The sequence below is a fragment of the Phyllostomus hastatus genome, unplaced genomic scaffold (genome assembly GCF_019186645.2).
Source record: "Phyllostomus hastatus isolate PE091 unplaced genomic scaffold, TTU_PhHast_1.1 phas_contig_147, whole genome shotgun sequence".
Taxonomy (NCBI): domain Eukaryota; kingdom Metazoa; phylum Chordata; class Mammalia; order Chiroptera; family Phyllostomidae; genus Phyllostomus; species Phyllostomus hastatus.
Window position 1 is genome coordinate 6,648,624 of NW_025333603.1, and position 12,092 is coordinate 6,660,715.

General features: G+C 41.9%; 1 protein-coding gene across 4 annotated transcripts in view; it reads left to right on the forward strand.

Annotated features, from left to right (window-relative positions):
• Positions 1-12,092, forward strand: part of RAB3B (RAB3B, member RAS oncogene family) — a 75,302-nt gene that overhangs the window by 31,326 nt on the left and 31,884 nt on the right. For all 4 annotated transcript variants that reach the window (XM_045857879.1, XM_045857888.1, XM_045857872.1 and 1 more), the window contains exon 3: positions 10,871-10,989. In XM_045857879.1, the coding sequence (XP_045713835.1) occupies positions 10,871-10,989 (119 nt within the window). The remainder of the gene's footprint in view (positions 1-10,870; positions 10,990-12,092) is intronic.

Here is a 12,092-nt window from a genome sequence, read left to right on the forward strand (position 1 = left end):
GAAAACATTATTGACTACGTTGGTTTCTTTCCAGTTTCTTTTCTGAATTTTAGACATAGTTTAGGTCATACTATACATTCAATTTTATATCCAGCTTTTTAATATGGCATTGTAAGTATAGCTAACATTGCTAGAAAATCTTTATGAATACGTTTTAATGATTTCATTGTATTTTATAGGGAGGATGCATCATATCCATTCACTAATATTTGTTGCACTTACCATGTGTTGGGGCACCCTAAACAGTGGTGAAAGAATGAGGCACAGTCTCTGGCTTCTCAAGCTTAGTTGTTCTCCACTGTTGGAACATCTAACTGTTTCTTAGTTTGGGGCTGTCATGAATCATGTTCAGTGACCACTGATCATCCTTGTGTGTAAAACATTTGCTAGATTTCAGATTATTTTCTTTAGATTGATTTTCAATAGTGAAATTCCTGTTTTACTCTACCTTTGCCAGCTTCAAATATTATCTACTTCAATACGTAAAAAATAGTGTCTCACCTTGACTGGTGTGGCTCAGTGGATTGAGCTCTGGACTGTGAAGCAAAGGGTCACTAGTTCGATTCCCAGTCAAGGCACATGCCTGGGTTGCAGGCCAGGTCCCCAGTGTGGTGGTGGTGGTGGCGGGTGTATGTGGGGGCAACCACACATTGATGTCTCTCTCTCTCTCTTTCTTCCCCTCTCTCTAAAAATAAATAAGTTAAATCTTTTTTAAAATAACTGTAACCTTTTTTTAAAACAAAACAAACTGGTGTCTCATCATTTCAAATTGCATTTCTCTGATTACTTATTGAACAATCATTTATATACTTATTAACCATTTGTTTTCTGCAAACCATCTTATAAAGGTCCTATTTTTATCACCAACAATTCCTTAGTACAAGACCTGACTCTCATTTTCCTTTACCTGCTGTGAAGGGATGTATTAAGTATAATCTTGTTCCAAGTTTCTCTTTTTCCTCCCAGCCCCCTTCCACCTCACTTCTTCCCCCACCTCTTCCTATCTTGAAGAGGAGTTGGGTGAGTCACATAAAGGATACCGCAGGTGGTAAATTAAATGAATTCCCCAGAGAGATTTCTCTGAATGCTCTGAATGGTGCTGATGTCAACTGAAGACAAAAAAGAGTGAGGAGAAAATGGATTGGCAACTCTGATGCTAAATTTGTCCATGCCAAAGCACTGGAGTGTTATGGGTGATGAGATTCATTCAGCAGGTACTTTAAAATACCTGTTACGTGCCCAGATCTGTGCTGGATGCTGATGAGGGTGTATCTGCTGGAGAGAACACAAATGAAATAGGTTATAATCAACAGTCAATTATGTACAAGTCAGAGATATTCAGACTAAGTGGAGATGTCCAGCAGACATTGGAAATTTCCATCTGAACTTTGGAAGTGAGGGACCCAGAGGAGGACAAAGAGCCTGTGTGAGAGACAGAACAGGAGCAGGAGAAGATGAGGGGAATGAAATAATGAAGAGAAGTTTCACAGAAGCTGGGGGAAGAAGAGATTTCTAGATGAGGAATGTGTATTTGGGAGTGGCATCTTTGTTATTTAGAGCAACAGAGAGGTTACATTATCCATCCTTCTGTCATTCATTCATTTGTTTGTTCATTCAGTATTTTAAAAATACTTGCCAGGCATCAGGCATTGTTCTAGGCATTGCTGATGGTTCAGAAATCAAGTCACAGTCCCTAACGCACAGTCTAAATAAAGAGACTTAGATGGGAGTGGAAACAAATCCCTGATATAGGTGCTATGGACCATTCACTCAAAAAATATGTATTGAACACCTAAGATATGCCAAATACATTGAGGAGCAATGAAAGCAAGCCCTATGACCTGTAATTTATCTGCTTGAAGTAAAATGTAGTGCCTATAACTTAGTGGAAATCATGGAAATGAATTGTCCTATCTGTAAGAGGTTTTGAGCTTTGAGTTTTTGAAGGTTTTGTATGAGAGATCAATGCCAAAAGTAAGAATCCAGAGCACTCATGTTTCTGGGCCTTGGATTCCCTTCTGTAAATGAGGGGGTTGACCCTACATATACCTACCACAGGGTTTGTCACATGTGAGGCAACTTCCCCCACAGACTGAGAATTCTGAGGTCAGGGATCACATGGGTCTTTTTTGCTGGCATAGCATAGGCTTAGTAAATGTTAGTAAATGGCAGTAAATGGCCTTCTAGTTCTAATATTGTATATTCCATTACCTCTAAAATAAGGCCCAAGTACATTTTGTGGAAGCCCAGAGGAATGATGATGAATTTCAATGCTGGATTCCAAAGAACTTCCCAAAGGTGCCCTTTGACTTAGGCCTCAAGAGTTAGATAGGATTCCAGTGGGCAGGGAAGTGATTTATAATCCCCAGTCCTGGAGTCTAATGACATCTTTCCTGCCCTCTGCCCTCAAGGATCTACCAGTTACTAGCTATGTGCCCTTGAACTTCAGTTTTCTCACCTATAAATCAATAGTGACAATAATACATTATATGCTGGAAAAAACACTGGATGTGGAGCCAGAATATTTGGGTTGGAGTCTCAGCCCAGATGGAAAGAAAGTAGCTGTGTGACCTTGGGAAAGTCACTTTACCTCGCTGGGTCTCAGCTTCCCTGCTTGTAGAATAAGCTGTCAGACTTAATGAGCTCTAAGATGACTGGTTTCTTCTGGCTGTAAAAAGTCTGCATCACAGGGCCATAGTTAGGGTTCTATGAGATGATGCAACAAAAATGCTTGTGAACTGTAGTGTGGTCTATACTACCGAGGATAGATGGGTACAACACCAAGCCAGCTGCAAGGGATCATGCTCTCCATTCCTCAGTCCTCTGCTTCTACCTGGCTCCACTAAACTTTCCTGTAAAGCTCGCTCCCTCTGGTTTCCTCCCATCCCCTTGGGACATAACTGGCCTCTTCTCCCAGCTGCTGCAAAGTACAAAGGGCTTGGAGCTTGGCAACTGTGGGTTGGATGGTGGGTGTGGGGAGAGCTAGCCTGCAGGCTCTCATTACCTGCCTCCCTAATGTTCATCATCCCTCCACCCCCACCCAATCTGGCTTGGAGGAAGAGAATTGAAGAGAAGGGAGAGAGGAGTCTGGATGGGGAAATCAGATATATAACAGGGCAGGGTCCAGGGACAGAGGCTCCAGAGATAACCTCTTACTAGATGTGTGACCTCTCAAGTCTGTCACTGCTCTGGGACTCCCTCTTTTGTCTATAAGATGGAAAGGAACTAGAAAGAGGAGGTGGTTTGTATGATCTCACAGACCCTTTTCCAACCAACCCTGAGGACCTAAATGAGTTTTCCCTACTCAGCAAATTGTGAGCCTGTGGGTTTTATTCACCAGCATTTTTATTAAGTATCTACTATGTATATATAAGATGCTATAGTTGAGGGCCTGGGATTTAGTCAAATATAAGATTGGGTCAAGATGCTCATAAGCTGAAATAAGAGACAGATAAATAAGCCAGTAATGATAAGAAATGTGATGTGTGCAGTGATATAACGCTAAACCATAAAAGGGCAGAAAAGGAATTTACTTTGTGAGAGGAAATGAGGTCAGAGAAAGCTTCAGAGACGATGTAGCTTTCGAACAGGTTGTGAATTATAAAAGAGAAGGAGATTCCAGGCAAAGCTCAGCACATCAGCACGAAGCCCACCAGTGTAAAGAAACAGTGTGTTTGGGAAACCACAAGTGGTTAGACAAAGCTGGAACTCATTGATTCAGTGGAAGAGTAAGAGGGAAGGAGCAGAAAGGGTCTGTATGTTCACCGAGAAACTTGGGTCCTATTGTGCGGGCTGTGTGAAACCAGCGAAGGGATTTAGACTGAGAGGAAGATAATGAGCTTTGGATTTTAGAGTGACCTATCTGACATTAAGTGTGCTCCATCAAAAACGTTGCAGACACCCAATAAATCCATCCTTTCTACAAGTGTTTACTGGAAACCTCTCCCATCCTACATGCTACTGCTGTGCCAGACGCAATAATAAGCAAAACCAGACATCCTGTTCTTGTGGCACTTGCAGTTTGGCAGGGGAGACAAGACCTTAATCAAATAATTATACAAATAAATACAAAATTATAGTGGGGATGAGTGCTACAAAGGAGAAGCACGTGGTGCCAGGAGAGCCTGTAACTGGAACATTTGACTTTGCCAGGTGGTCAGGGCAGCTTCTCTGCTGACCTAAGCTTCAAAGGGCAGTGCTCAAGGAAAGGCACTCTGAAGTCTCTAAGGAAATGGGCCTTCTGGCATCAGAATCCCCATCCAGTGAATCAAGCAGGTATTGCGTCCTGTTTATCCTTTGATCTTCAGGACCTAGCCAGCGCTTGCCACAGAATCAACACCCAGTGAAGATTTGAAAGAAAAGAGAGAGAAAGAAGGAAAGCCCCAGTAGGCACTTTAGATGTTTGAAGATAGCAGTTCCAGTCCCCAGAGTAGTAGACATTTTCCTTCCTTCAGTTGTTACCATTTCAAGTTCCCATCGCTGTCGTGGTCATTCTGCTAATTGTCAAGGTTCCCATGACAGGTGATTTAAAACATCAGAGATGTAGCCTTGTGCAGAGAGCACTGGTTTCTTGGAGCCAGAAACCCCTTTTCATCATCACTGTCCTTGACCTTTTCAGCACTCAGCTGCGCCTTTTGTGGAAGGAGGATATTGGTCCTTCTCTTCCAGGAGCCCTCTGGGAATTAACTGAGACAATAAGAAAAAACTTTGTAAACTCTAAGAGCCAAACAATCATAGAATTTAAATATTTGGAGGGCTACCACATGAGTGAAAAATTAGATTTATTCTTTGTGTCTCCAGAGAACAAAATTAAATCAATGGATAGAAATTACCACATGCAGATTTCAGCTTAGCAGAAGGAAGACATGTTCTAACAATCAGAACTGTCCATCAGTGGAATGGCTGCATTTCAAAGGTGGGCATCCAACATTGGAAACACTCAATACAGGTATGCCATGGAAGAAATTCCTGTTTTGAGTGAGTGGGTGGATCGAATAACTTCTAAGGCTTCCTTTTAACTTTAGAGTCCAACGACCTGATGATAGTCAATACAAGCAAAGGAGCTGAGAGAGGGCACGTGTAGCAGAGAGAATAGCATGAACAGAAACATGGAACAGAAATAAGAGGGGGCAACCATGAGGAAATTCCAAAAAGAAGTGAATGGTCTGTTTAAATGGATTGTGCAATGGAGGATAGAGAAGATAACTAGCATTGGTTGCACATAACCTTTGTGCCAGATGCATGTAGTTCCATTGAAGCTTGGTGTGTGATTTCCAGGCTTACCCTGTGGTGCAGGAGAGATTGTTGGCCCCAGGGAGTCTCAGACATGGTTGGAAGACTTGTTATCTTGGAGGCTGTGAAATGGGCTAGGTCCTGTCTTGGGGGGTGGAAGGGGATCAAGAATACGCAGTCTGGCTGGGCTGTAGGTTGATTTGAAAAATTCACAAAGACAGAATTTGAATCCTTAGTCTGCCTTCTTATATAGTCATGACTCTAGCAATCTACTTAATCTCTGTGACTTTTGGTTAATTTACATATAAAATGGGACTGAAATTTTCCTTCTCCAGGCTGATGTAACAATTAACAGAAATAATGTAAAAGGGCATGCTGGGAAGAGCACAGGCTTTGGAATCAGAGAGACCCAGACTTGAATCTCAGTAGGCCATGAACTGGTTGCAAGATCTTAGGCAAATTGTTAACCTTTTCTTATCTGTAAAATAGAAATGACAGTATTTCAAGGCTATTTTGAAAATTAAGCAAAATAAGAAAAGTGCCTGGCATATAACAATGCTCAACTAGCAGTTTTATTTTGTTACTACAAATAATAGATGATATCCCATATGTTAAGCACTTATCAAAGATCCTAGTGCGTAATAGGTGTTCAGCTGATGTTAGTGCCCTTCCCCCCGCCCCTGTGTCTGTCTGCCACACTGGAGGCCAGAGCAGTGGCTTGCTTACCCTGGTGTCCACTCTCTGGCTTAATGCTCTGCCCATATGAAGAGCTCAATGAATGTCCATTTCTCAGAAGTGAATTGATTGCCCTTGATGACATGGTTGGTCTCTTTCCTCAAGTAGCCAGTGAGTCATGCCACTTTCTTCTTCCTGTCTCCTCTCTTGTTCTATTTCTGACTCTCATCAGTGGGAGGGGAATCAATGTTCATCAAAGTGATTTTTAAAAATAAAAGATAGAGAGAGGGAGGTTTAGGAACTATTCTCTGGGCTGCTTTCTTTCCATTGAGTACAGGATTTTGACAGCTGGATTGTTGTTGTTTCCAATCTTGTTCATCTTTAGGTGAAATAACAATGGCAACAATATCAACAGTAATAGCAGCACCTACTATGAGCTTTATTGAGAATCTACTATGTGCTTGGCACTCTGCCAGGCTCTACTTGTAGGTTATCTCCAGTCCTTACACAACAGCTTCAAGGTTGGTTTTATTATCACCACTTTACTGATGAGGAAATTAAGGCTTGGAAAATTTAAATAATAATGGAAGTGGTAACTTCCAATGCTTATTTTCTATTATGAGATAGGCACTTAAAAAACATATAACCTCATTACAAACACCCTGAAAAGTAGGCAATATTATTTCCAGTCCAGATGCAAGGAAGCTAAGCCTCAGAGAGATGAAAAAAAAAACAAGTTGTCCAAAATCACACAGGTGGTGAATGGCAGAGTGGGAGTTAGGCCACAGCCTGCCAACTCTTACATTCATTCATTTCCTTTCTGTCTGGCCATTTACTACTGTCTGAAGAAAGCTTCATGTTGAGATTCTGGCTGGCGGCAGCCATGGGCAGGTTTAATGAGATGGAAGTGACATACGACCTGAGACTTATCTGCTCCAGCTGGGCAGAGCCTAGGAACCTGCTCTGGGGCTGACTCTGGAAATACAAAAATAATAACGGATGCCCATCAGGCACTTACTCTGTACCAGGAACTGTTCCAGGCATTTTTAGATATAACTTTCTCAATCTTGACAATAACTTTACAAAGTAAGGTATTGCTATTATTTCCATTCTTAGAGAAAAAGAAACTAAGGCCCCAAAAGGTAAATTGCCCAGGGAGGGGATTACACAAAAGCATGAACATTGGAGATGGTGATCACGGGAGCTGTTTTAGAGACTGCCTCCTGTAATCATATAGTTAGTAAGTGGTGGAACAGGGACTCATGCCCAGCAGTCTAACTCCAAAAACCATGCTTTTAACCTCAAAACTATATGGCCTTTTTGTTTAACAAGTAGTACTTGAATCCCTACTGTGCACCCGGCTCTGTGCCAGGCACTGGGAGTACAGAGATGAAACTGATTCCATGTCCAAGGTCATTTATTATTCCATATCAGGATTTACAATTAATTGGATATCAACTGGTGACAGGACTCTTCTGTCAAAACCTGGGGCACAGGGCCAGGCTCCTGGCGGAGATGAGGGACTAGAAACTCTCACAGAAAAACAGAATAATGCAGGTGGAGTGAGAAGCAATGAAACCTGGAGTCAGTGCCTTTTGTCAGAAATTCTACGTGGGCCTCTAGATCACCAGATTGGATGGAAGTGTGGCTTACTTCTAAACCCTACAAGACAAGATTTAGGGTCTGGCCCTGCAGATCTTCAGGAGAAGTCTCATCTGTGGTGTTGGCTCTGAGGGGGTCAGGAAGCAGAGGCAAGGGCATGGGAGGGGTGGACCACATACAGTTGCCCTATTTCATAGGTTCACGCACACGGAGCTTTTGTGTGGATACGGCAGACAGTGAATGTTTCTCTCAGTAGTGCCTAAGATTCCCAGTGTTAGGTATTCACTCACTCACTTATCCATTTCTTCATTCATTCATTAATTCATTCATTCATCTATTCACTTATTCACTAGCTAGAGAAAATTCTGTTTGCTAGACCTCTTAGAAAGAGGTATTGTATGTGGCCAAAAGAAGTACTCTGAGAAGCTTTTTGAGGTGAAGGGTAAGATACCCGAAGACCATATTCAATGGGCAGGAGATGGTGATTCACAGGCTCTCCTAGGGTAGTGGGTGTGTTATATGCAGATTTTGTTTGGCTGGGTAATCCAGTGCAAGTCTGGGCCAGAGCTGAATGACTGAGGGCGTGCTGAAGCTGAGCCCCGCCGTAAATGTAACCGTTATATTTGGTTTCTTATCTCCTCACATCTGATATGTCTCCATGTCTATAATTCACCTCTTAAATACCTCTTGAGTCTGGTTTTATTCCATCCCCATGGCTACCACTCTTGTTCAAATCCTGGTCGGGTCTCGTGTGAACCACTGCAAAGATCTTCTAACCAGCAGTTCTGCTTCCCATGTCTTCTCCCTGCAGCCCATTCTCCACATCACAGAGTGATCTTTCTAAAATTTAATCATGTTAATCCCATGCCACAGCATTCAAAGCTCTCTGTAGCTTCATCACCTACCTATTTCCCATCATTCTTTGAGTTCTTCTAAAGTGCTCACTGACAAAACTTTCTTCTGACAAAATACCTTTCCTTCACTTCTCTCCTTGGGAAATTCTTTAGAAAAGTCCCTGTTGTCCTCCTTCTACTGCCAAATAAGCACATCTTTAGGCAATGCTTCTGGGCTCCATAGAGACTCGCCTGTGGGAGTCATTATGCTGTCTTCTCATGGGCATATCATGGATTGCACTTTCTTAGGTGTGGGCATGTGACTTGCTTCAGCCAGTGAAATAAGTGGAAGTTTTAAGACCAACACATGAGTCATGTACTTTCTTTTTTTTTAAGATGTTATTTATTTATTTTTTAGAGAGAGGGGAAGGAAAGGAGAAAGAGAGGGAGAGAAACATCGATGTGTGGTTGCCTCTCATGCACCCCTCACTTGGGACCTGACCCACAACCCAGGCATGTGCCCTGAATGGGAATTGAACCAGCAACCCCTTGGTTCACAGGCCCGCGCTCAATCCACTGAGCTACACCAACCAGAGCGAGTCATGTACTTTCTTTTCCTCTGGCAGCTGCTTTGTCATTCTTTATCCTAGAATAAGGAGGACAAAAACCAGAGCACCCAGCCAACCCTTAACCCTTAGTGGTTCTGTAACAACAATGAAAAATAACACCTTGTTTAAGCTGTTGAGATTTGTGCTTGCTTGTTACTGAAACTCAGTCTATCCTAAATGATACACTATCTCTAAGTTGACACCTTCCATAACTACCTACCTTATCTGACTTGTGGGGCACATTTTCTTTATACAACTTATCTGGTAGTGATGACATGCTGGTACCTGTTGCTAATTATCAGTTTGATATGGCATGTCTTAGCCACCTCTACACTTTTACTGAGGCTTCCTGAGGGCAGGGATGGCACTTGTTCCATTTTTGTATCACCCAAACTATGGTTCACGGCCAAGGCAGTATAGTATAATAGGTGTAGGAGTCAGACAGATGGTTTTGAATCACAGTTTTGACATTTAGTGGGCAATGTCTTTGAACCTCAGTTTTTCTCATCAGTAAAAGGGAATAATAATATATACCCTTCAGGGTTTTTCTAAAGTCTGTGGATAGTAGGTGCAGCATTGGTACTAATAATGTCATGCTATAATTATTATTGTTCCCATTATCACTATAGATAGTGTCCAGTGAGTGCTTGTGAATAAATTTTTCATTGATGGGGGTGTAGTAGTATGTGCATTGGACTTGGAATCAGAAAACCTGGATTTAAGGCATAGCTTTGGTCACTAGGTTTGAGACCTTAGGAGAGTCAGGACAACTCTCTACCCTCTCTGTTTTTTTGTATTCTTAGCTACAATATGCAAACACTAATAACACCAACCTCACAGGGATTTGATAAAATTTAAAAGAACTAATATATATGTCATTGGAAATGTCTTATACATGCTCAGGCATCACACATTCTAAAACTGTGATGAAACAGGGGAGATTGGCTGGTCCCTCACTTGAGAACTGTGGGGACCTTTGGGAAGTATCCCATTGTGCTCCGGAGACTCTTCGCTGCTGGGCTTGGTTTGGCTAGCTTGCTTACTTGTTTGTTTTTCCAACTCGACTGTGAGCTGCTTGAAATAAAGAGTTGTCTTAGGAAGTATTTTTTTTGGTAAAAATGTTTACTTCTCCTTATGTAAGAATAATACATGCTTATTGTAGTGAAAATAAAAATACACGGAGAAAATGAAAGTCCTGATAATTCTTGTCTCTCATACAGAGATAACTATTAACTTTTGATGTTTCTTTCCAGATTTCATCTCTGCATGTCTGCAGAGTGTATGTCTGCACATACACTTAAAAAACTGATATCACATCACAAATATAAGCATTGTCCCATGTCATTAAATATTCTTAGAAAAATAGACATAAAAGTTTTTACATTTTAACCATGCTCCTATTGTTGAATATATAAGTTAATGATACTTTTTGACTGTCTAAATAAAGTGAGATAACAAACATTTTTGTGGTTAGGTATTTGTCTGATTTGCTAATTTTGTAGGAAAACATTTTAGGAGAAAAAATTCTAGGTCAAAGGGTACAGATAATTTTGATGCTCTTGAGATTTCCATATTGATCTCCAGAAAGACTGAACCAAGTTCCACTCACATGAGCTGGTGAGAAGTTGCACATCTCACTATATCCTATCTACAGTAGGAATTATAATGAAAAATACGATTAAAACCTTTTTATATAATAAATATTCATTTACATTTCTTCTATGAATTGTTCAGTCCTCTTGCCCATTTTTCTGCTGGAATTTTAATTATCTGCTTATGCATTTCTCTGAGGTTTTATTCTAGTCACCTAGTATAATACAGGACACATAATAGGTGCTCCTATTAGTTAATTGTTCTGGGGACTTTTTAAGAACAAAAGCAAACTTTCTAGAAGGCTGACTCTTTCCTTTTTCCACCCAGGACACAGCCGGGCAGGAGCGGTACCGGACCATCACCACAGCCTATTACCGTGGGGCCATGGGCTTCATTCTGATGTATGATATCACCAACGAAGAGTCCTTCAATGCTGTCCAAGATTGGTATGAGATTCATTCATTCATTCATCAAACTATTCAAGAAAACCTTAAGTATGCTGTGGGCTAGAGAAATCTGGGTGAATCAGATTGGCTCCTGTCCTCAAGGAATTCATGGATGAGAGGAGAAGACAGAGAAGTAAGCAGGCAATGAAAATATCATGTGACAGGTGCAGTGATGAAGAGAGTCACCAAGGCTGTGGGATCCCAGTGGAGGGCTCTGATGCAGCTTGGAGAGTCAGGGAAGGTGTCCTGGAGTTGCTGACATACACGCTGCATGTTATAAGATGAACAGGAGTTAGCCAGGGGGTGAATAGATAAGAATGTTACAGGAAAAAATAGAGATGTGCAAAAGCAAGAAGGTAGGTAAGAGGATAGAAAGAGCAGAGGTCATGAAGGACTTTGTGTGCTGGAGTAAGAAGTTTGGATTTTATCCCACAGGTGATAACATTTGAACAGGGAAACAACAGGTTCAGGTTAATGTTTTTGAAAGATCTTTCTGGCCATAATAGTGAGTGAATCCACATACTGCTTCCCTACAAAGTTTATCCCTGAGCTGGGTTAGGGGTCCAGGAGTACATCCGAACCAAGTAAAGATTCAATTCACAGTGGAAATCAGCACAGCTTCCAGTGGTACAACCTCTGAGCAACCCATCTTTCTTCCTGAGGCATAAATTACAGGGAGAGAGGAATGTGAGCAAAAGGAAAGGTGAGAGGGAGGGGCCAGGACCCTGTGCCCCCATCAGTGGAAAGGATGAGGATGGGGGAAGGTGGAGCATCTGTGCTGTGGCTCTTCCTCGGAATCAGAGAGGCTGAGCAAGCAATACACACAGCAGCAGGGCTGGGCAGCGCTAAGCTTTTTTCCTGCTCCCTTTTGCCAACAGCTGCTCATTTCCCAAGGAACAGTGGGCGTGACTGAAGCACTGTTTGTACCTTGGGACCTTTAGATGAAAGTGACCTTGCAGGCTGCCTGCTGCACCCCCATGTTCTAAACAGCAGTCATACAGATGGTACAGGGTGCCATCTGTATGTCTGTCATTCATTCATGGCTCTCCTTCTCAGCCTCTCTGTCATTATCTTCTTCTTCCTTTCTCCCCCTTCCCTTTAAC